General features: G+C 39.3%; 1 protein-coding gene across 2 annotated transcripts; it reads left to right on the top strand.

The window, feature by feature from the left end:
- Positions 1-2,659: 2,659 nt before the first annotated feature.
- Positions 2,660-16,909, top strand: aup1 (AUP1 lipid droplet regulating VLDL assembly factor). 2 transcript variants are annotated; one of them, XM_064344196.1, is made up of 12 exons: positions 2,660-2,854; positions 3,491-3,628; positions 7,893-8,043; positions 8,361-8,548; positions 9,611-9,730; positions 10,217-10,285; positions 12,721-12,781; positions 13,023-13,128; positions 13,624-13,767; positions 14,572-14,714; positions 15,998-16,086; positions 16,396-16,909. In XM_064344196.1, exons 1-12 carry the CDS (start codon positions 2,814-2,816, stop codon positions 16,439-16,441), a joined length of 1,296 nt encoding a protein of 431 aa, XP_064200266.1. In that variant the 5' UTR covers positions 2,660-2,813; the 3' UTR covers positions 16,442-16,909. The 2 variants fall into 2 exon arrangements, with proteins under 2 accessions (XP_064200266.1, XP_064200267.1); XM_064344197.1 differs by having other exon boundaries at positions 2,661-2,854; positions 9,611-9,683; positions 10,217-10,290.
- Positions 16,910-17,419: the final 510 nt, after the last annotated feature.

The following is a 17,419-nucleotide window of genomic DNA, read 5'->3' as shown; positions in this document are numbered from 1 at the left end:
GAAGGTAAGAAAATACACAACCCAAATCAACTAAAAACTGATTTCAGTTGACTTTTAAAAGCAGCTATTGTTGGTGCATCTCTGTCTGTGGAAGCAGGTGGTTCCACAGACTAGGAGCTTAAAAAGAAAAGTAAGCTTAATTTGTTCTTCTGTAGTAAACATTTGGGATACAGAAAAGTGAAGTGTAGGTTGGATGTAGCATCCAATCAGCATGATTGAGCTGATATTTTAAAATCAATCAAATGTTATTTATATTGCAAATTATACAAAGAATTTCCCACAATACGCTTCACAGTATACCCTGGTCCAAAATCCCACAAATCAAGTTGGAAAGACAATGGCAAGAACAAAGTCACTAGATGGCATGTTGGAAGAAACCTTGAGAGGAACCAGACTCAATAGGGGAACCCATCCTCCTCTGGCCAGCTCAGGTGTGAGTTTACAGAAATGAGACCGGATCAGGTTGATTGTCAGTCGATCTGATCAGTTGAGGACAGGCTGTATGAGGTAGTGGTCCTCCAGTGGGGTGGAAAGCTGAAGTGCTGAAGAGGCAGGCGGCAGACAGCAGGTTCAGAAGTAGCTCGGAAAATGGGGCAGGTGCTACTTTGATGGGAAGTTCTATGGGCAGAAAACAAGGATACCAGTTAGAGCTGGCTACACATAACCCACCCCAGGAGTTTCACCCCAGCATAAGTATTAGGACAGAAACAGAGAATCCACACAGGCATGAAAAAGGCACTAAACCTACCCACCCACTGAGAGCTTACCTGTGAAAATGGGGAACCAGCTGTTGAGAGGTGACAGTAATGTTTATCACCCCCTAATAGACTATACCCATCCGATTCTTCAGCAACTGATTACAGGCTTTGCTGTATAGTTGTAATAGATTTTTTATGTACTTGAATCAAGCTAAATATTGCAACTGTGTCTCATTTCCTTGTATGTTTTTGAAGGTTATTCCATAGTAGGGGCACTCTATAAGGAAAGGTTCTACCATCTGTCAAGTTTTTTTTTTTATTCTTGCGACTACTGCATAACCTGCAAATTAGAAACAAAGTAACCTTGCAGACTTTTAATGTAGAAGTATATCCGTTCTATTCCATGTAACACTTTAAAGGTTAGAAGCACAACCTTGAAGTCAGCCTATTTACTTGGTAGCCAGCATAGTAATGCTAACAAAGGGGTAATGTGTACATACTTCTTTGTTGTGGTCAAAATATGAGCAGCTACATTTCATTCCAGCTAGAGATTCTTTAGTGACTGTTGAGTAACTATATCACAGGTATTTGCAGTAATCCAGCCTGGGCATGACAAAAATGTTCCCTGTATTCTCTAACGATAAGAAGTATCTGATTTTAGCAATATTCTGCAAGCAAAAGAAATCCAGTCTGGAGATGCTTTTAGTATGGACATAAAAAGTGAGACCAGGGTCAATGATAAAATGTTAATTTTTTTTGTCACATTTGGTACAACTAAGAAATATCAAGGTGTAAATAATGGTTAGATGAAATTATCTTTTTTTTTTTTAATTAATCTTTTTGTTTTATTGGATCTAAAACCAACATATACATTTAATCCAAGTTTGAGAGCATGAGAAGACAATTTAGTGCATCCAGGTCTTTATATCAGCAATACATGCCGCTAACTAACTCACTGAAGTGTAAGCTTAAAACAGTGTCATCCACACAGTAATTAAGCTCCATACTATATTCCCAGGGGGCAACATATGCCATGAAATGAGAAGTGGTCCTAGCATTGACACTGTGGAACATCATATTTCACCCTTGAGAGATCATACATTTTGGATATAGTTAAAACAATTTAGTCCTACTTCATAAGCATGGTTTAAACAAAGATTGTCTGTCCACAAAGTCCAATACAGCTATGGAATATGTCCAATAGGATATAATGGTCAAAGTGTCAAAAGCTGCATTTAGGTCAAGACACACTAGTATAGCTAGAGTTGCAGTCTGATGACAGTAGTATATAATTTACAACCTTGTAAATGTCGTATCAATACTATTCATATAAATCCTTGTGGAATGTTTTAAGGATATAGATTGAACGAAGATATAGGCACTGAGTTGCTTAACAACATCTTTCACTTTTACAATAGGAAGGGGAGATTTGAAATAAGATTCTCAGTTCTCAAATAGATCTAAAGGAATTTGGTATCATAACCATTTCACACAACTAAACTTTTTTGTCTTTATATTAAAATTAATATTAAAAAAAAAAAAATCAAATAGATACGTGCAATCATGAAAGATTCTCTGTGGTTAAAATGAGCCGTGGTTTTCTCTTTACATGCAGCACGCTTCATTGTACGAGGGTTAGCGGAATGCTTACGTTGTAGCATATTTTGTTATGTTAATTGTTTATTTTTTGCAAATTGTGCACTTTTCATGAAGTGTCTTATATAAATAAATAAATAAATAAATAAATAAATAAATAAATAAAATGATGCGATCTGCGCGTGGTAGCGGTCGCATATTGAGCCCCGGGTTGACTGCCCAATATGCCAGGTGCAATTTCTCCAAGACCAAAGATTTTACATACATTTTTCCCGTTTTAAACGCGCTGTGTCCTCCAAGCGGTAGATGTCAGTCACGTACACGACACGCAAGCTATCAAATACAGAATGAAGGTCCTCGTTTTCAACCAATGACAGGCTGATACGATTGTTCAAGATGGCGGTCGAAGTGCAGTGGGTATGGAGACTTGTGTAGAAGCTAGTAACAGGTTAACAAAAATATAAAAATAGCATGCTGGAAATCAGTCTACAACCTCCGAATTAATCTGAAATACAAATTATGGAAACGCGAGGAATAGAGCACCTTTTTGACTTCCAGAGGTAAATACGACACATTCCTTCTGTTTCCAAAATAAGCCGAGCTTTCTTTCACTTAGCTAGATACCTAGCTAGCTACTTAGCCGACTAATACGTTTTACGTTAGCTACTTAGCGACTGTCTATTGATAGAGGTGACTTGTTACTCGTCTGTGTTGTTAAACATGGCCTTATAGACTACCGCACAGTACTATCTCACTCATGGTTGTTATTTTCTAAACGTTGGTCTTTACATTGTACTTTAAGGCTAATGGTAGGGCAGTTAATACCTTGTACAAAATGCGAATAGTACGTTCGTGACATTAGCTTACGTTAGCTAACTTAACGCCTAACGTTAACGACAGCGAGCGTAAATTAGGCTTAAAAAGCAGGTAAATTCACGGACATTAACGATATTGCTAGCTAATCAACAAGGTATCGAACGTCGTTAACGTTAACGTTAATTGGCTAGGGAATACATTTCATTGAAATCCACCACGTAATTAATGTTATCGTTATTAACGTTAGCTAGTTTGCAACAAAGATTTTGTTGCCTAGTCTGATGGAATGATCTTTACTGAACTAACGACCTGTGTTTACGAAATAAGAAAAAATCGTTATGGTTGTGGTATATGCAGAAACCTTTGCTTTCAATTTACAGGTTTCCAAATGAAGGACTCCTCCTGGTACTACTGCTGTTGTACGCCCCTGTTGGCCTGGCTTTGATGTTGTTGAGAATTTTTATCGGCGTACACGTGTTTTTAGTGAGCTGCGCCCTTCCAGACAGTTTAATAAGAAGGTAAGGGACGCTGCGCTCATGCTGGTGCATCTGAAATGATCTCAATGGCACAAGCGTAGACATGACAGAAAAACCCACACGATAGACATGTATAATGTAGGTTCCCCCCACGGAACTTGTTGAGCGCCAAGTGAAATGCGAATCTGCACATGCCAACGCAGTGACAGTGTTGTGATACTAGCGCTGTCTAATGCTAGTTGATATTAGTTTCATGTCACTTGACGTCTCATGCCATTTAAGTGACGTTGATTGCAAAAGGGCTATTTCAATCCCGGCAATGGTATTGGTGAATGGTAGTACGGTAATGTTGTGTTCTAAAGCAAATATCTCATCTGATAGGGGCATCTCAGTTCATTTATTACTGTAACTTGGGTCTTTTATTGGCATATATGTGTTGACTATTAATGATCACATGCAACAACTGGTTCTGCAACCTTGTCTATTAAAAGTGTGGTTTCCGGCCTACAAACTTAGATCAGTAAAAACATGCTTAGAGTTCATTTAGAAGCTTTGCTCTGATCATCTGATACAGTTGTGGAACTGTCATATCAACATTACATTGTTTTCATTTAGCAGGTGGTATAATCCAAAATGACTTACAATGAAAGATAACATAAGTGAATCCAACAGATAAGAAACAGTACCAGACCTGGCTAAAAACATTCCCATACCAGTGAGTCTAAGTGCAATATTAATAAAGCACTAAATGTAAGCAGACTTGTTCCAGCCTAGAGCCTTAATGTTGTTTTGTTCTATATGTGTTGTGTTGTACTCGTGTTGAGAGTAATGTACTATAATAACATACGATACAATACTTTGTCTGATTACTCAGCAAGTTGTCTTGTGTCGTAGTGCCAACAGTTCCATATAATATATAATCACAAGAGACAAGCATGGTACTACAAAAGACATTACAAAGAAATACATCTGAATACAATTAAATATAAAAACTTTTTTTTAAAACACAAATGAAATAAATTCAAACGAAGACAATACATCCAACCGCAATCTTCATTTTACACACAATACTTTACCAACATGTAGCACAAACAACATCAAACTACAAACTGATGGCGTCTCTGGTTCGCAGCCAGCCCCCCAGAAATATGATCATAATAAAATACATAATATACGTGACGTAATGCATAATAGATATTGAGTGCTTGTGAGGCTGAAGAGTTGGCATAAGATTTGACATCCGACTGTTCAGAAATGTAGAGCATGGGCAGTACGTTCTGCATTGTGTTACCGCTGCAGTGCAAAGTTTTGGGCACACAGGTACACAAAGAACAGTCTACTTATAAAATGTGATATGGGGAATTCTATTCATGATCAAGTGTCATCGTCCTCAGTAAATTTGCCTCAGCAGGGCATTTGCAATGCTAGGTCTCAGTGTTAATGATTGCCAAATGGCCTGTGTTTCCCTTTATCAGCATCAGTTATGCTCTTCATACTCCATACCTAGTGGCCTCTTGCATTTATTATAAGGCACAGTGCTTTTAAGTGCTTCTTCCTTTGTGCTTCTGCTGCACAGTATGAAAAGCACACTGGCTTGTTTGAAAATAAACCCTTGAACATGTATGTGTACGTGTTTTTTTTTTTTTTTTCTTTTTTCTTTTCTTTTTTTCTTAAGGCAGCAGCTGTGCAGGTATTAAGTAATGTGCTCTCAGTGCAAATATAGAGAATATCCTTGGGCTTCCATTGTAGTTTTTCAGGTACTCTTTATCCCTTATAGCTCACGCATTGGCCTCTGTTGTTTATTTGGAATCCGGGAGAAATTGGCTCAGACTAGCTTGTGACCAGTGCGAATACTGCCACTCTTTTTGTTACCTTTTTTTACACAGCAGATGCTTTATCCAAGACAACCTACAGGACATAGCTTATATTTGACATTCCTATTCTGTTCAGCTGGGTGTATACAGAAACAGACAAGATCTTGGACAAGAAAATTCAGTCCGTCCCACAAAACGGATGGTTAAATACAAGCCTGTTGTGGAGGGAGCACTGCTGAGACAGCTGAGATTTGTTGGCTTGGACCCAAGGGTTTAAGTCCAAAACCCTGTTAAATGAATGGTGTTCAGAGATTGGTCACGTTTGGAGATCAGTTCTGAACCCTGTCCCATTTTGAAGGTTCTTCTTTTTCGTTTAACATTGATACACTTATTAGGATAACTCCAGCCCATTTCAGTTTGGAATCAAAAATTCTGGAATTCTTTGTTTCCTGAGCAATTGTTTTCATACTGATCCATGACACGTTTTGATAACGGTCGAGCCAATACTACTATCTCCAAGTGGATTTAGTCCTGGTTTAAGGTTTTGGAATCCAGGGTGATTGTGCTTTCACACTTGGCAGAATGAACTGTGACAGGGAAATAAACTACGTTCTGGGACAAACTCAGGACCAATGTGACCTGTCTGAAAATCCCCTAGATCTGTTGCAGAGGCAGGTCTTGCTTCAGTCAAGGCAGCCCACGTGGCTGAAGAACCCAAGGGTAAACTCTGAATACCATTTAGGCCCTAGGTGATTCCCCTCCACATTGCACAGTGACAGAAAGGCACTCCCTTGTAGGGAATTGAGTAATTGCGGTGCCTGTTAGCCAATTCAGTTGATGAAGGCAGATGAAATTCAACATACCAGGCTGTTGATTAAAATGCTCTGTGCCTCGCCATGACATGTATAACATTCTCCATTTTATTTTAGTTGAGAGCGAATGCACTATACATCTCTACAAATACGCTCTAGTATTGATTAATTTCCCTAGGGTGACTGAGAAACGTAATCTTTGTCTTAGTTTTACGTGAGGAGACTTGAGTAACTCAAATGGATTATTTGGAGAATGCAGCGTTTCCATTTCAAGTTCTAGTCATGGCTGAATGACTGGTCATTCAGGCATCGTTTCCTGAAAGAAAGTTCTGAATTTAGCTTTAGATCTACAAAATAGTGTTGTTCACTGCAGTGCTCTTCATGATTAGGCCCTGGAGAAAATCTTGTTTTTTTTTTCAAGCGGTACACGATATGGAAATTCTGTGACAACTTGTTTTTCTAGCCACACTTAAGTGTTAAAATATCAACTCTTACAGAGTACATATGGTCACTGTTGGACTCATGAGACTCTGAGCTGAATTAACACTGGACATATTATTGCTTATTAGCTGGTGCCCGTACCTCCCCGTTTTACATATTTGATCAATGCAAATTGCAACCAAGTTTCCACGTTCATTGACGTCAATGTGTACAGATTGTAAAAAAAAAAAAAAAAAAATGTCATCACCCTCCATAGTTGTATAAAATGTATTTCAGTCTGTCACCAAGACATTGGTATCATCGATTTAAAGCAGTCATTCAGTTTGCTGTATCAGACATTTTGGTTATCATCCAATCAACACTTATTCAAGTGTATGAGAAGACGGACAGACCGTTTGTCCTTTCACACTTGCCCTGTGTCTGACTAGTGTATTAGACTGGGAAAAAATAAAAGCTCCACTAAGAACATCAACATTTTTTTGTTTACTTGACTGAATGTTTTACATATATTGAGCACCTGTTGTTCTGTCTGTGTGATGAAATTGTTGTTCCAGAAGCTAGTTTTTTTAATAGGTATTGTAAACTCTGACAACCAGGTGGTCAGCAAGGTGATTGCCATTTTGCACACTGCAAGAGAGATCCCTATATCAAAACCCATGTCTTAAAACATTGTTCTTTGCACCTTCAGTGCAATTGTACTGGGTGTAATATCCATTCATACAAACCTGAATATAGCCAGACATATTTTGAATGCAGGAGAATACTCAATTTCCCTTCTGGTTTTACATGGCTCAGAAGGTGGTTTTATCATAAAGAGTCACCTGACAGTGTGAATGCGTGTCTCAGTTGTTCCATATGCCATATTTTCCTGCATGAACAACTAAAACTGGCCCTAATTGTAGGTGTATTAACTTTTGCAAGTGGAATATTTGCGCTGTCTGATGATTCTGTTAAATCATAGCTCAAAAGAAATCTAGCCACCTTTCCCTGCTCTTTTCCCTTTTACTTTTTGATGGGTGTTCATCATTACATTACAGTAAAATATGTAATCCATTAATGCGAAGTGCTTTCCAGTGTTCCTCAATTAAACCATGTGCGTGCAGCTGCTATCTGTTTTTTTTAAACTTTGAAATCTAAAGTTGTACTGCGTAAATTCAGAAAACCTTATATGTATGTAATTATGTATGTTTCTGGACTTTATATTTTGGGGTCTCAAGTTTTCATCTGGTTTTGTTTTAGATTCATCGTGCGAATCATGTGTTCCATGCTGGGTATGTACGTCAAACAGAATGACCCCCGGTTACGGGATGGAAATGTCAAACTCTACATCTGCAACCATGTCACACGGTTCGACCACAACATTCTCAACCTCCTGACTTCCTGTAACACTGTGAGTTTGGGTTTGGTGGGGCATTATTGGAAACTTTGTCAGTTTTATGATCAATAATCCTATTCATTGCTATGATGTTAGGATCAGATTAGTGTGTTACAGGCTATGAACGTTTTTGAGGAGTGGACCAGTTTTAGTCTTATTGCAGGTTATTAAAGATTTTGAGAAGCACCGCCGTAACCTTGAACCTATTGCAAGCATGGCGTTGTCCACATTTCAGATAGACATTGTATCAACACTTAACTATGGGTATGATAGCATAGAGGAAATGATTGCTGTGGCTAAGGAGTCCTCTTGTTTTGGTTTCTCATCTCCAGCCCATGCTTGAAGGCTTGCGGGGCTTTGAGTGCTGGGCACGGGGGTACATGGAGATGGCAGCTGTGACAGGACGGGCAGAGCTGGTAGAAGCCTTGCAGAGGTACTGTTCCACCCCTGGTGTTCCACCCCTTCTACTCTTCCCTGAGGAGGACACTACCAACGGCCGTGTCGGCCTCCTCAAATTCAGGTAACCGCCAACAGTCGAGATGACTCCCTCAAATTCAGATAACTACCTGCCACCTCACCCATCTTCTGTAATTCTGGGCTGTGTTCAGTGTGAGCCAAACTATTAAACCGAAAATCAAATGCCCCCTTGCACAGTTTTTCTGGAGGCTGAGAAGGTGCTTGATTGTAAAGTGGTGTAACCGACTGTAATGATGCCCACCTCCTCATATATTGAGGTAACTTAACTACCAACAGCCACAGGCACGTAAATATATTCAGACTACTAGGAATGACCACGGCCACCCCTGTGGGTGTCTTTCACAGTCCAGGTAATGTCTTTGTTTAACAGCCCTGAGTGCAGAAGTCTGACATGTGGAGCTCAGATCATGCAGATCCTACTGTGGCCATACTGTGGAACGTCCATCCCTTTGTACATTTCATATTCATGAGACTGTGGTGGATCTACCATGCTCAGACTATTATTGGCCAACTTAAATACATGTTTTGTTGTGGATAGCTGTGCTGGTCTTCCATTTTCCTATTTCAGATGATCATCGTTTCCATTCTTGAAAATCATACAGACGAGAAAAAGAACATCAAGAAACAATTTAGGGGCTTCAATAGTCCATTGAAATATTTTGGTGATCATTTAGAAAATAATGGACTTGCTGTATATGAATTCATACTGGGTTCATTGAGCTCACATCACGCATATTAACACCATTTTTATTTTCCTTCATTGTGCGTTTGCTATCCTTGTAGTACAGCCTGTTGTAATGTACACAGCCTCAGATTTGGGAATGTGACCTTTTGACAGAATTAAAACAGGTTTTGAACGCTGACAGTCCATACCAGCACCAGGGAAAAATCTTGTTGGTATCAATACAGGGCTATTACACTACTTATATGTGTTTGTGTGTGTATATGCAAGTGTGCCTGTGTGTGTTTAAAGTGGGCCTATATCTTATCATTTACTAAGGCAATCAGCTCAGATAATTAAAGCGCAAAGTAGAGCCTAGGTAGAGCTCATATAAGCTTCTGAATATCTAATGAACGTTGTTCCTGTTCTCTCTTGTCCCCACAGCACCTGGGCCTTCTCCCTGACCGAATCTGTACAGCCTGTGGCCTTGTTTGTGAAGCGGCCGCTTCTCGCCGTGGTAATATTTAACTTTGCAACACGGTGGCTTTGCCGTTCAGCAGATGCGTTAAGTTTGTACAGGTTTTTGTTTTTACACTTGTACAGTGGCTACATTGTGCATGTTCTCACTCATTAAATTTTAAGTTGTTCTTCTGCAATTTTTGGGTGGGTGCTGCATGCTGTGCGCTGTTGTTGGTAATTTGACCAGACAAATAAAGACTTGTCCTTGAGGTAGTTTTGAATCGTTGAAAAAACTATGTAAAAAAAAAAAGAAGAAAAAAATATAGAATGTCGTATTTCAGATTCTATACAAATTCCATAGGCTCACAGGTGTTGAATACGTGTGTGTGTGTGTGTGTGTGTGGAGCAGGACTAGTAAAACTAGTAGTTTTATTTTTAAAATCAGAAATACTGCATTCAGCTTCTCAAAGGTCTGAAAATGAGCACGCTGAGATGTTTTAATAAACCCAAAGACCTTCTAGTGAGAATGTTTGAGATTTAGCTTTATTTCTGACATTCTAACATTGTCTGAACCGTCTTTCCCTCCTGCAGAATACAGTCGAATCATCTTGGGTGGCAGAACTGTTATGGACCCTGTTCGTGCCGTTTACAGTGTACCAAGTAAGGTACTAGCTATTACTGCCTCTTGTTGGGAATTGGGTTGGAAGGAAATGTTAAAAAGGGGGGGATTGATGAAGAAACCTATTATAATTTCCACCTCTGAAGTACAGCTATGAAAAAGTATTCCTGATTCCTTCTTGATTTCCTCTATTATTGCATATTGGTGCACTGAGGGTTTCAGATCAAAAGTTACCTGAGTAAACACAAAACACATTTTTAAATTTATTTCATTTATTTAATGAAAAAGTTATCAAACAATCGTATCACTCATGTGAACAAGTAATTGCCTCCTGAAGCTTACAAACTGATTGTACCACCTTTAGCAGCAATAACTGCAAAAAATCGCGGTGGATAAACTTTTTACCCACTCTTGGCAGAACTGCTTTAATTCAGGCAAATTGGTAGGTTTTTAAACATGAACTGTTCCAGGTCCTGCCACATCATCTGTATTGGGTTCAAGTCAGGACTTTGACTAGGCCACTGAAATTTCATTAATTTTTTCTTTTTTTTTCTTTTCACCCATTTGAGTGTGGACTTGCTTTTAGTGTTTTGGATCATTGATTTGCTGCGTAACCCAATTATGCTTCAGCTCACAGACAGATGACTCAACATTCTTCTTAAGAATGTTCTGGTACAGATCAAAATCCATGGTTCTTTCAATAATAGCAAGTCTTCCCGGTCCTGTGACAGCAAAGCATCCCCACACCATCACACTACCACCACCATATTTGACTGGTGGTATGAAGTTCATACTGTGAAATGCTGTATTTGCTTAACACCAGACAAAATGGGACCACTGTCATCCAAAAAGTTCCACTTTTAACTTACGCTGACGCTAGAGAGGCATGCACTTCTTTGGATGATGTTGTGGGATATTTTGTGACTTCCTGGATGAGTTGTTGCTGTGCCGTTAGAGACATTTTGGCTAGCTGGCCACTCCTGGTAAGATTCACCACTGTTCCAAGTGTTCTCCATTTGGAGATAATGGCTCTTTGTGGTTCGGGGAGCCCGAGAGCCTTAGAAATTGCATTGTAGCCCTTTCCGCACTGATATTTATATAGATTTCAAAATGTTTTTTCCTCATACTTTCATTGAGGCTTAGTGTGCTTGTAGAAACTTTGTGCTGATTACTTTGCTCTGATGGTAAGGTTCAATGTGAGGGAGATTTAGATTCAACTGCAATCGGCTGAATCTACTTTTTAATTAAATTAGTTTAATTGGTTGATTTTGTACAAAGGTGGGCAATGCATTTTTCACGCAGGGGCATATGGGTGTTTAATTACTTTATTCATTAAATAAATTAAATTATAATTTTCAAAATTTGTTATGTTTATTTAGGTTAACCTCTATCTGATATTACATTTTGTCTAAAGATCTAAAACTATTCAGTGTGACATATATGCAGTAATAAAGGAAGTCAGGATGAGGGCAAATACTTTTTTACGGCACTGTAGTTTGCTTTATGTATGACTTTCTAATGTGGTGACTTCCCTCATTCTCCTACATTTCACGTCTATTTTCTTATGGAATGAAACAGGAATCCTATCAGCTCAGTCACTCATTAAACTGTTTGGAAGTGAACATTTTCCAACATGTGACACAGCCAAAAAAAAGTTGTCCTTAGCACATTTTGGAAAGGCAATCAATGTTTTTAATACATGGCTTTTTTTCCTGGTGACAGTTCTCATTATTTATAATGTCCCTTAAATTGCACCAAAGGTACACTGTTAATATGTCAGTAGGTCACCATGTTGTTTTCAACTTGTATGACACAAGTTTGTGTCATTGTTCCCTGGAACAATTTAAGTGCTAGAAAATTAAACCTAGAGAAAATGTCTGGTTGGACACATCAAGCGCAGACCGACTAAAGACTTCTCTCTGGGCTCTAATCACTTCATTGTACATTTAAACCTCTTGTTTTAAGTTATTCTTTATTAATTTATGGATTTCAGCTTTATCCTAAAACAATTGCCTGGCTGATTGGCTGACCAGTCCCATATTTGTAAAGAAAAATCAGGCTAGTAATTTATAGCCGTCTAGAAGTTGGTAATCTGTTTCTCCCATGGTGAAATTTCAGCTGTGCTCTTTTTGTGCAGCTTCTAAAAGGTCAAATTGAACAGCAAAGCTGAAATGCAAGGCAGCATAGCAGTCAGATTGCAGAGCGCTTACTGGCCTCTAATCATCAATATGTCCAGGAAGTGTTGGTACCAGTTAACTCCAACTCCCAGTTAGCGGTCTGAACTGGAAGTGCTCTGGTTTAGCTGCACACGCACACACCATAGTTTTTCCTGCATTTGTTCCAGTGTGGACAGTTGAGAGAATACTGTAGTGTTGTTGTGCCAATTGAGGGAGACAGTGGAGGGGATGGTACGTTTGGTGAAGGGTCTTCTCTCTCTCCCTCTTTCTCTCTCAATCCCTGTCCTACCACTCTGCAGATGGCTTCCTACAGTGTCTCGACCAGAGTCGCCAGAAGAGTTTGCCGATAGAGTTCAGGAGGTATGTCCTTGTTGAATATTCCGGCAGCATTTCTGCCTTTGTGCCTGGGGCGGAGGGGGCTTCCTGGTTATACCCTTAAATAGCTAACTTAACAAGAGTGTGATAGCTGTACAATTTCCCTTTGCTATCGTCATCTGAAGACCATGTTTACACCTGTTGTGCTCTATATTTTGAACTCTATAGAAATGTAAAAGGTTTGTGGTCTTTCTTTATTTTTTCCCCTCTATATCTTTGTTTTCAGCTCCTGGCTATTGAGCTGGGTGTGGTGTCTACACAGTTTACCAAAGCAGACAAAGCTGAACACATCAAAAGGAAAAGACATGTCATGCCTCGGGCAGCAAACTCGAGTAAGTGGCGAAGAAAAACCATCAGCTTAGTTACACCAAGTTGAGGATCAATGAGGGGGGCTATGAGTATTTTATACATCCAACATAGTCTTAAGCTGAATCTATCGCCGTTTCAATCGGTTGCATTAGTAAATCTGTGTAGTTACACATACACATAACTGATACATTTGTCACTCTTTGTGCACTTTTCCTTTGGACTTAGTGTTGTCATGATTCAAATGGGAATATGTGGTCAGTAATAATATGAACATAACTTAGTTTTTCTCAGAAAATTTTCTCCCAGGATACCCGTTAGTTATAACCACCAACCCAAGAAAATGCTTTAATAAAGTTACATTTTTTAAATCTCACATTTGGAATTTTATCCATTTCGGGAAATATACATGATAAATCACTGAATTAAATTAATCAGGTGCATTTTTCGTTGGATCCAGCATTGACAAAAATGTTACCAGAGTTGTTGGACAGAGTTTAATTGTGGGCTTGGGTTGCCAGATCTTGGTGCTAGACCTCGGACCTCTCCTGTGGGTTCAGTGGGTCCCAGTTCTGGGACAGAGGACCGCCAAATTGCCGGGATGGCTCGGCAGGTGAAGGAGGTGCTCCCTGATATCCCACTCAGCATCATCACAAGGGACCTGGGTATGTCATTTCCTGTCAGTTTTTTCCAGTTCTGATCCTTGAACTGATCTAGGATCTGCTCCCCTAGAATGTGCGCTGTGTACTTGATTAGTAATTGTGATTGGTCGTCTGCACTAAATTTAATATTATGTACATTGAAAACTTGCTCAGGCTCTCCATTGGAGTCAGGTTGAAACAGACTAACCTTGAGCTGAATTCTAAACATTTTGAGAAAATCATTGAACTGATCCAGAGTCACTGTCGGGGACCTGAGTATTAACGGCTTTGTTTCTTCATCTCTATACAATTTGTTTGTCGTTTCCCGTTTTTCACTGCTGCTTCCTGTTTGTGACTCAAAGTTCACTTTCAGGCCAGTCATTTGGGACGGTTCAGTAGCGGAATAATCGCATGTTAAACCTAAAATACAACTGAAAATAAACCCAAAAAAACAGCCAGCCCCTTGCTTTCCTCATTCACAGCAGTGTTGATCTAAGACCCATGCCCATTAACTGAGCCTTCAGTGACGTGTCCATATCAATCAGTGGGTGAGGGAATGTTTTGTAAGTTCTCATGTGTGAAAGAGGGGTAAATGGTTTGGTAGTTTGGTCAGTTTCTTCTCAGGTTCCGGGTAAACCAAGTACTAGATGTATGTGCAGAATCCACGCTTTAGTGATTCACTATGTGCTTGGCTTTTTTTTTTTTTTTTTTTTTTTTTTTACAGTTGGGCTCTGTGGGTCCTACTGTGTTTTCTTTAACATTGGAGGAAGGTGGCTACGGAGGCTCCTTCAAATTATTCCCTTCTTTTGTTTTTGTATTTTTGTGCAGTTCGGACAAATTGTGTCGACACCACCATCACCAACCTGCTGGAGTGCAGTGAGGAGGCCCTGGAAGAAGCCTCCACTGGGGACCCATCAGGATTATCCTGGGGCCCTCAATCCCCTGCTGCCCCACCTGTTTCCATCATAAAGGTGACTCACGTATGCTTGGCCTACAGTCCTTTTACCAGCTGTCAAATATCCCATCTCCTTGGACAACACTAATTGTAATACATTTTTCATCTGCAAAATGTGTGGTGAGGTTTACCTTGCATTGCAGTAGTTTACTAATGACTGTTAAAGTTCCTTGAGAAAGAAATCCATTTTTGTATTTTGCTTATCAGTTTCCATAGCTGACTGAAACTGATGATACTTCACACTTTTAATTGCTGTACTGGATGGATGATATTAAATATTAAAGAAATTCCCAATGCTGTAACATTTCCCATTAGGTAGAAGGACCATGAGTTACTGATCAAAGTTTTGTGTAATACATTTTCTAGTTCAGCAAAATCACATACTGGCACGTACTCTGAAAGCTGTATTCTCTTGAAAGACATGGTATATGCTATATGACTAAAAGTATGTGGACACCCCTTGGTCTTTTATGGTTTGGGCTTGGCCCCTTAGATCCGGTGAAGGCAAAGCTTAATGCTACAGCATACAATCACATTATAGACATTTCTATGGTGCCCCACCAGTTTGGGGAAGGCCCTTTCCTGTTTCAGCATGGCAATGACCCTAGGCATACAGCACGGCCCATACAGAAATGGTTTTGTCGAGATCAGCCTGGAAGAACTTGACTGGCCTGCACAGTACCCTGACTTCAACCCCATCCAACACATTTGGGATCAATTGGAAAGCCAACTGCAAGCCAGGCCTAATCACCCAACCTCACTAATGCTCTTCTGGCTGAATGGAAGCAAATCCCTGCAGCAGTGCTCCAATAATTAGTATAAAGCCTTCTTAGAAGAGTGGAGCTTGTTATAGCGGCAAAGAGTGGACCAACTCCATATTAATGCCATCATTTTGGATTAGATGTTGGATGTCAGGTGTCCACATACTTTTGGCCATGTAGTGTATGTAGAGAAATCTATAAGGCAGTTTTTAATGGGTCACCATTACACAATCCCCAGGATACTTGCGTGAGTTTGATTATAGTTGAATATTGCTGTACAAGCTGCTTTGGAGTTGCTTCAAGCTTTTTTTTTTTTTTTTTTGCTTTAAACTATGAGATCCCAAAACAGTGATCTCCCAAAAGCTCCTATACCAGCCATTATAAAGCTGACACGTCATCAGACACCTCTGTAATATCTAAACTATCCGTCATTGCACACAGAATTTTTTTTTTTTTTTTAATTTACTCCAGGTTAACTATGCTCTGAACTGACTCTACTCCGTTTAACAAAGTAATTTTGCTTTGTTTTTATACACAGCCAGCTGCTAAAACCTTTGGGAAGTCTCCCATTGACAGACACATGTCCCTGAAGGAGAGGAAAGAGGCCTTGTATGAGTATGCACGACGGTATGGAACAGACTTATTCAAGTTTTAGAACGTTTAAAAAGGGTCACTCTGGGAAAGGAAGGGGGGTCAGAAATCGGGAATACCCTGTTCCAGGGAATTAGTGTGCCAATCACACTCAATCGTGCCAATGATTTTTTTTTAATACAAGCAATTAAAATACAATGACTGTATATTGAATTGCTCATTAAATCACTGAGACCACTGAGATGATGTATGATGAGAGATGGGTACATTATTTTGCCCGCAGCTCACTAAGAAACCATAACACTGTACTCAACTAGCACTGTTCTTCCCCCACATCTTTTCCAGACGTTACATTGAGAAACATGGACTGAATCAGGAAAATGCCCTATGAATCTGCAGCAAGCACGGACAAGAGGATTTCTCCAGAAAGACGGCCACAGATATGAATTGTATTCGCATTCCCCTGTGCAGAGAGAGAGAGAGACCAGATTCCTGCAAACAGAAATGCTCGTCTAAACCTCAGTTAGGTGTGTGTGCGCGTGCGTGGGAGATACTGTACTACTGGAAAATTCAGTGGCTTTTTTTTCATATCTTGCATGGTTACCATGCATGCATCTTTTTAAGCATTTCTCTCTATAAATAAGATTATTTTGGTAAGTTTGTATTAAGACGCAGTGACCGTGAAACTTGTTATTTTTTACAATGTCCAAAAGTGGTGTGAAACCGATGTGCAGGGTTCAGCCTGGCCGATCTTGAATGGAGTACAGCTTGAGGTTCCTTATTGTCATAAAGATGGGTGTGAATAAGTACAGTATCAGCTTTTAAGACATTAAAGCCAACCATTTGTAAATGCATGAAACTGACTCTCTCATTTTTACAACCAAGTGTTCATTCTCTGCCCGTTTCAAATACTATGCTGCTTAATTAAATACCCATGGACATTATCTCAGGTGAATAAAGAATTTCAAGTAAATCAATATGCCATTAATATATTTCCACATACATTTAATTCCTTTGTTTATTCTTTGCGATTTTTTTTTTTTTTGCGTCTGAACGCACTTTTATTATTGCCAAGTCGTTGACAAAGAAGCTGATTGGCCATACAATACAGCTATTCATAAATACAATATTAAAATTGGCCAGGAGCCTGCGTTTTACTGCAAGGTACCTTAATAGTTTCCCATGCGATTCAGTGTCTTTTAGACCTCCCCTTACAAAAAATAACTGCAGTCCATCTGTAGTTGTAATGATTGTAATTATTATCGTATTACTCCAGTATTATGCAATATTGTACACGTGTTTTTTTCAATTGCAGTATTACTGTAGTTACAAATCACATTCACTTCATATGCACTACTCATTAAGTATA

The sequence above is a fragment of the Anguilla rostrata genome, chromosome 7 (genome assembly GCF_018555375.3).
Source record: "Anguilla rostrata isolate EN2019 chromosome 7, ASM1855537v3, whole genome shotgun sequence".
Classification (NCBI taxonomy): Eukaryota; Metazoa; Chordata; class Actinopteri; order Anguilliformes; family Anguillidae; genus Anguilla; species Anguilla rostrata.
Note: the sequence above shows the minus strand (reverse complement) of the source record. Positions and strands in the feature narration are given on the sequence as shown.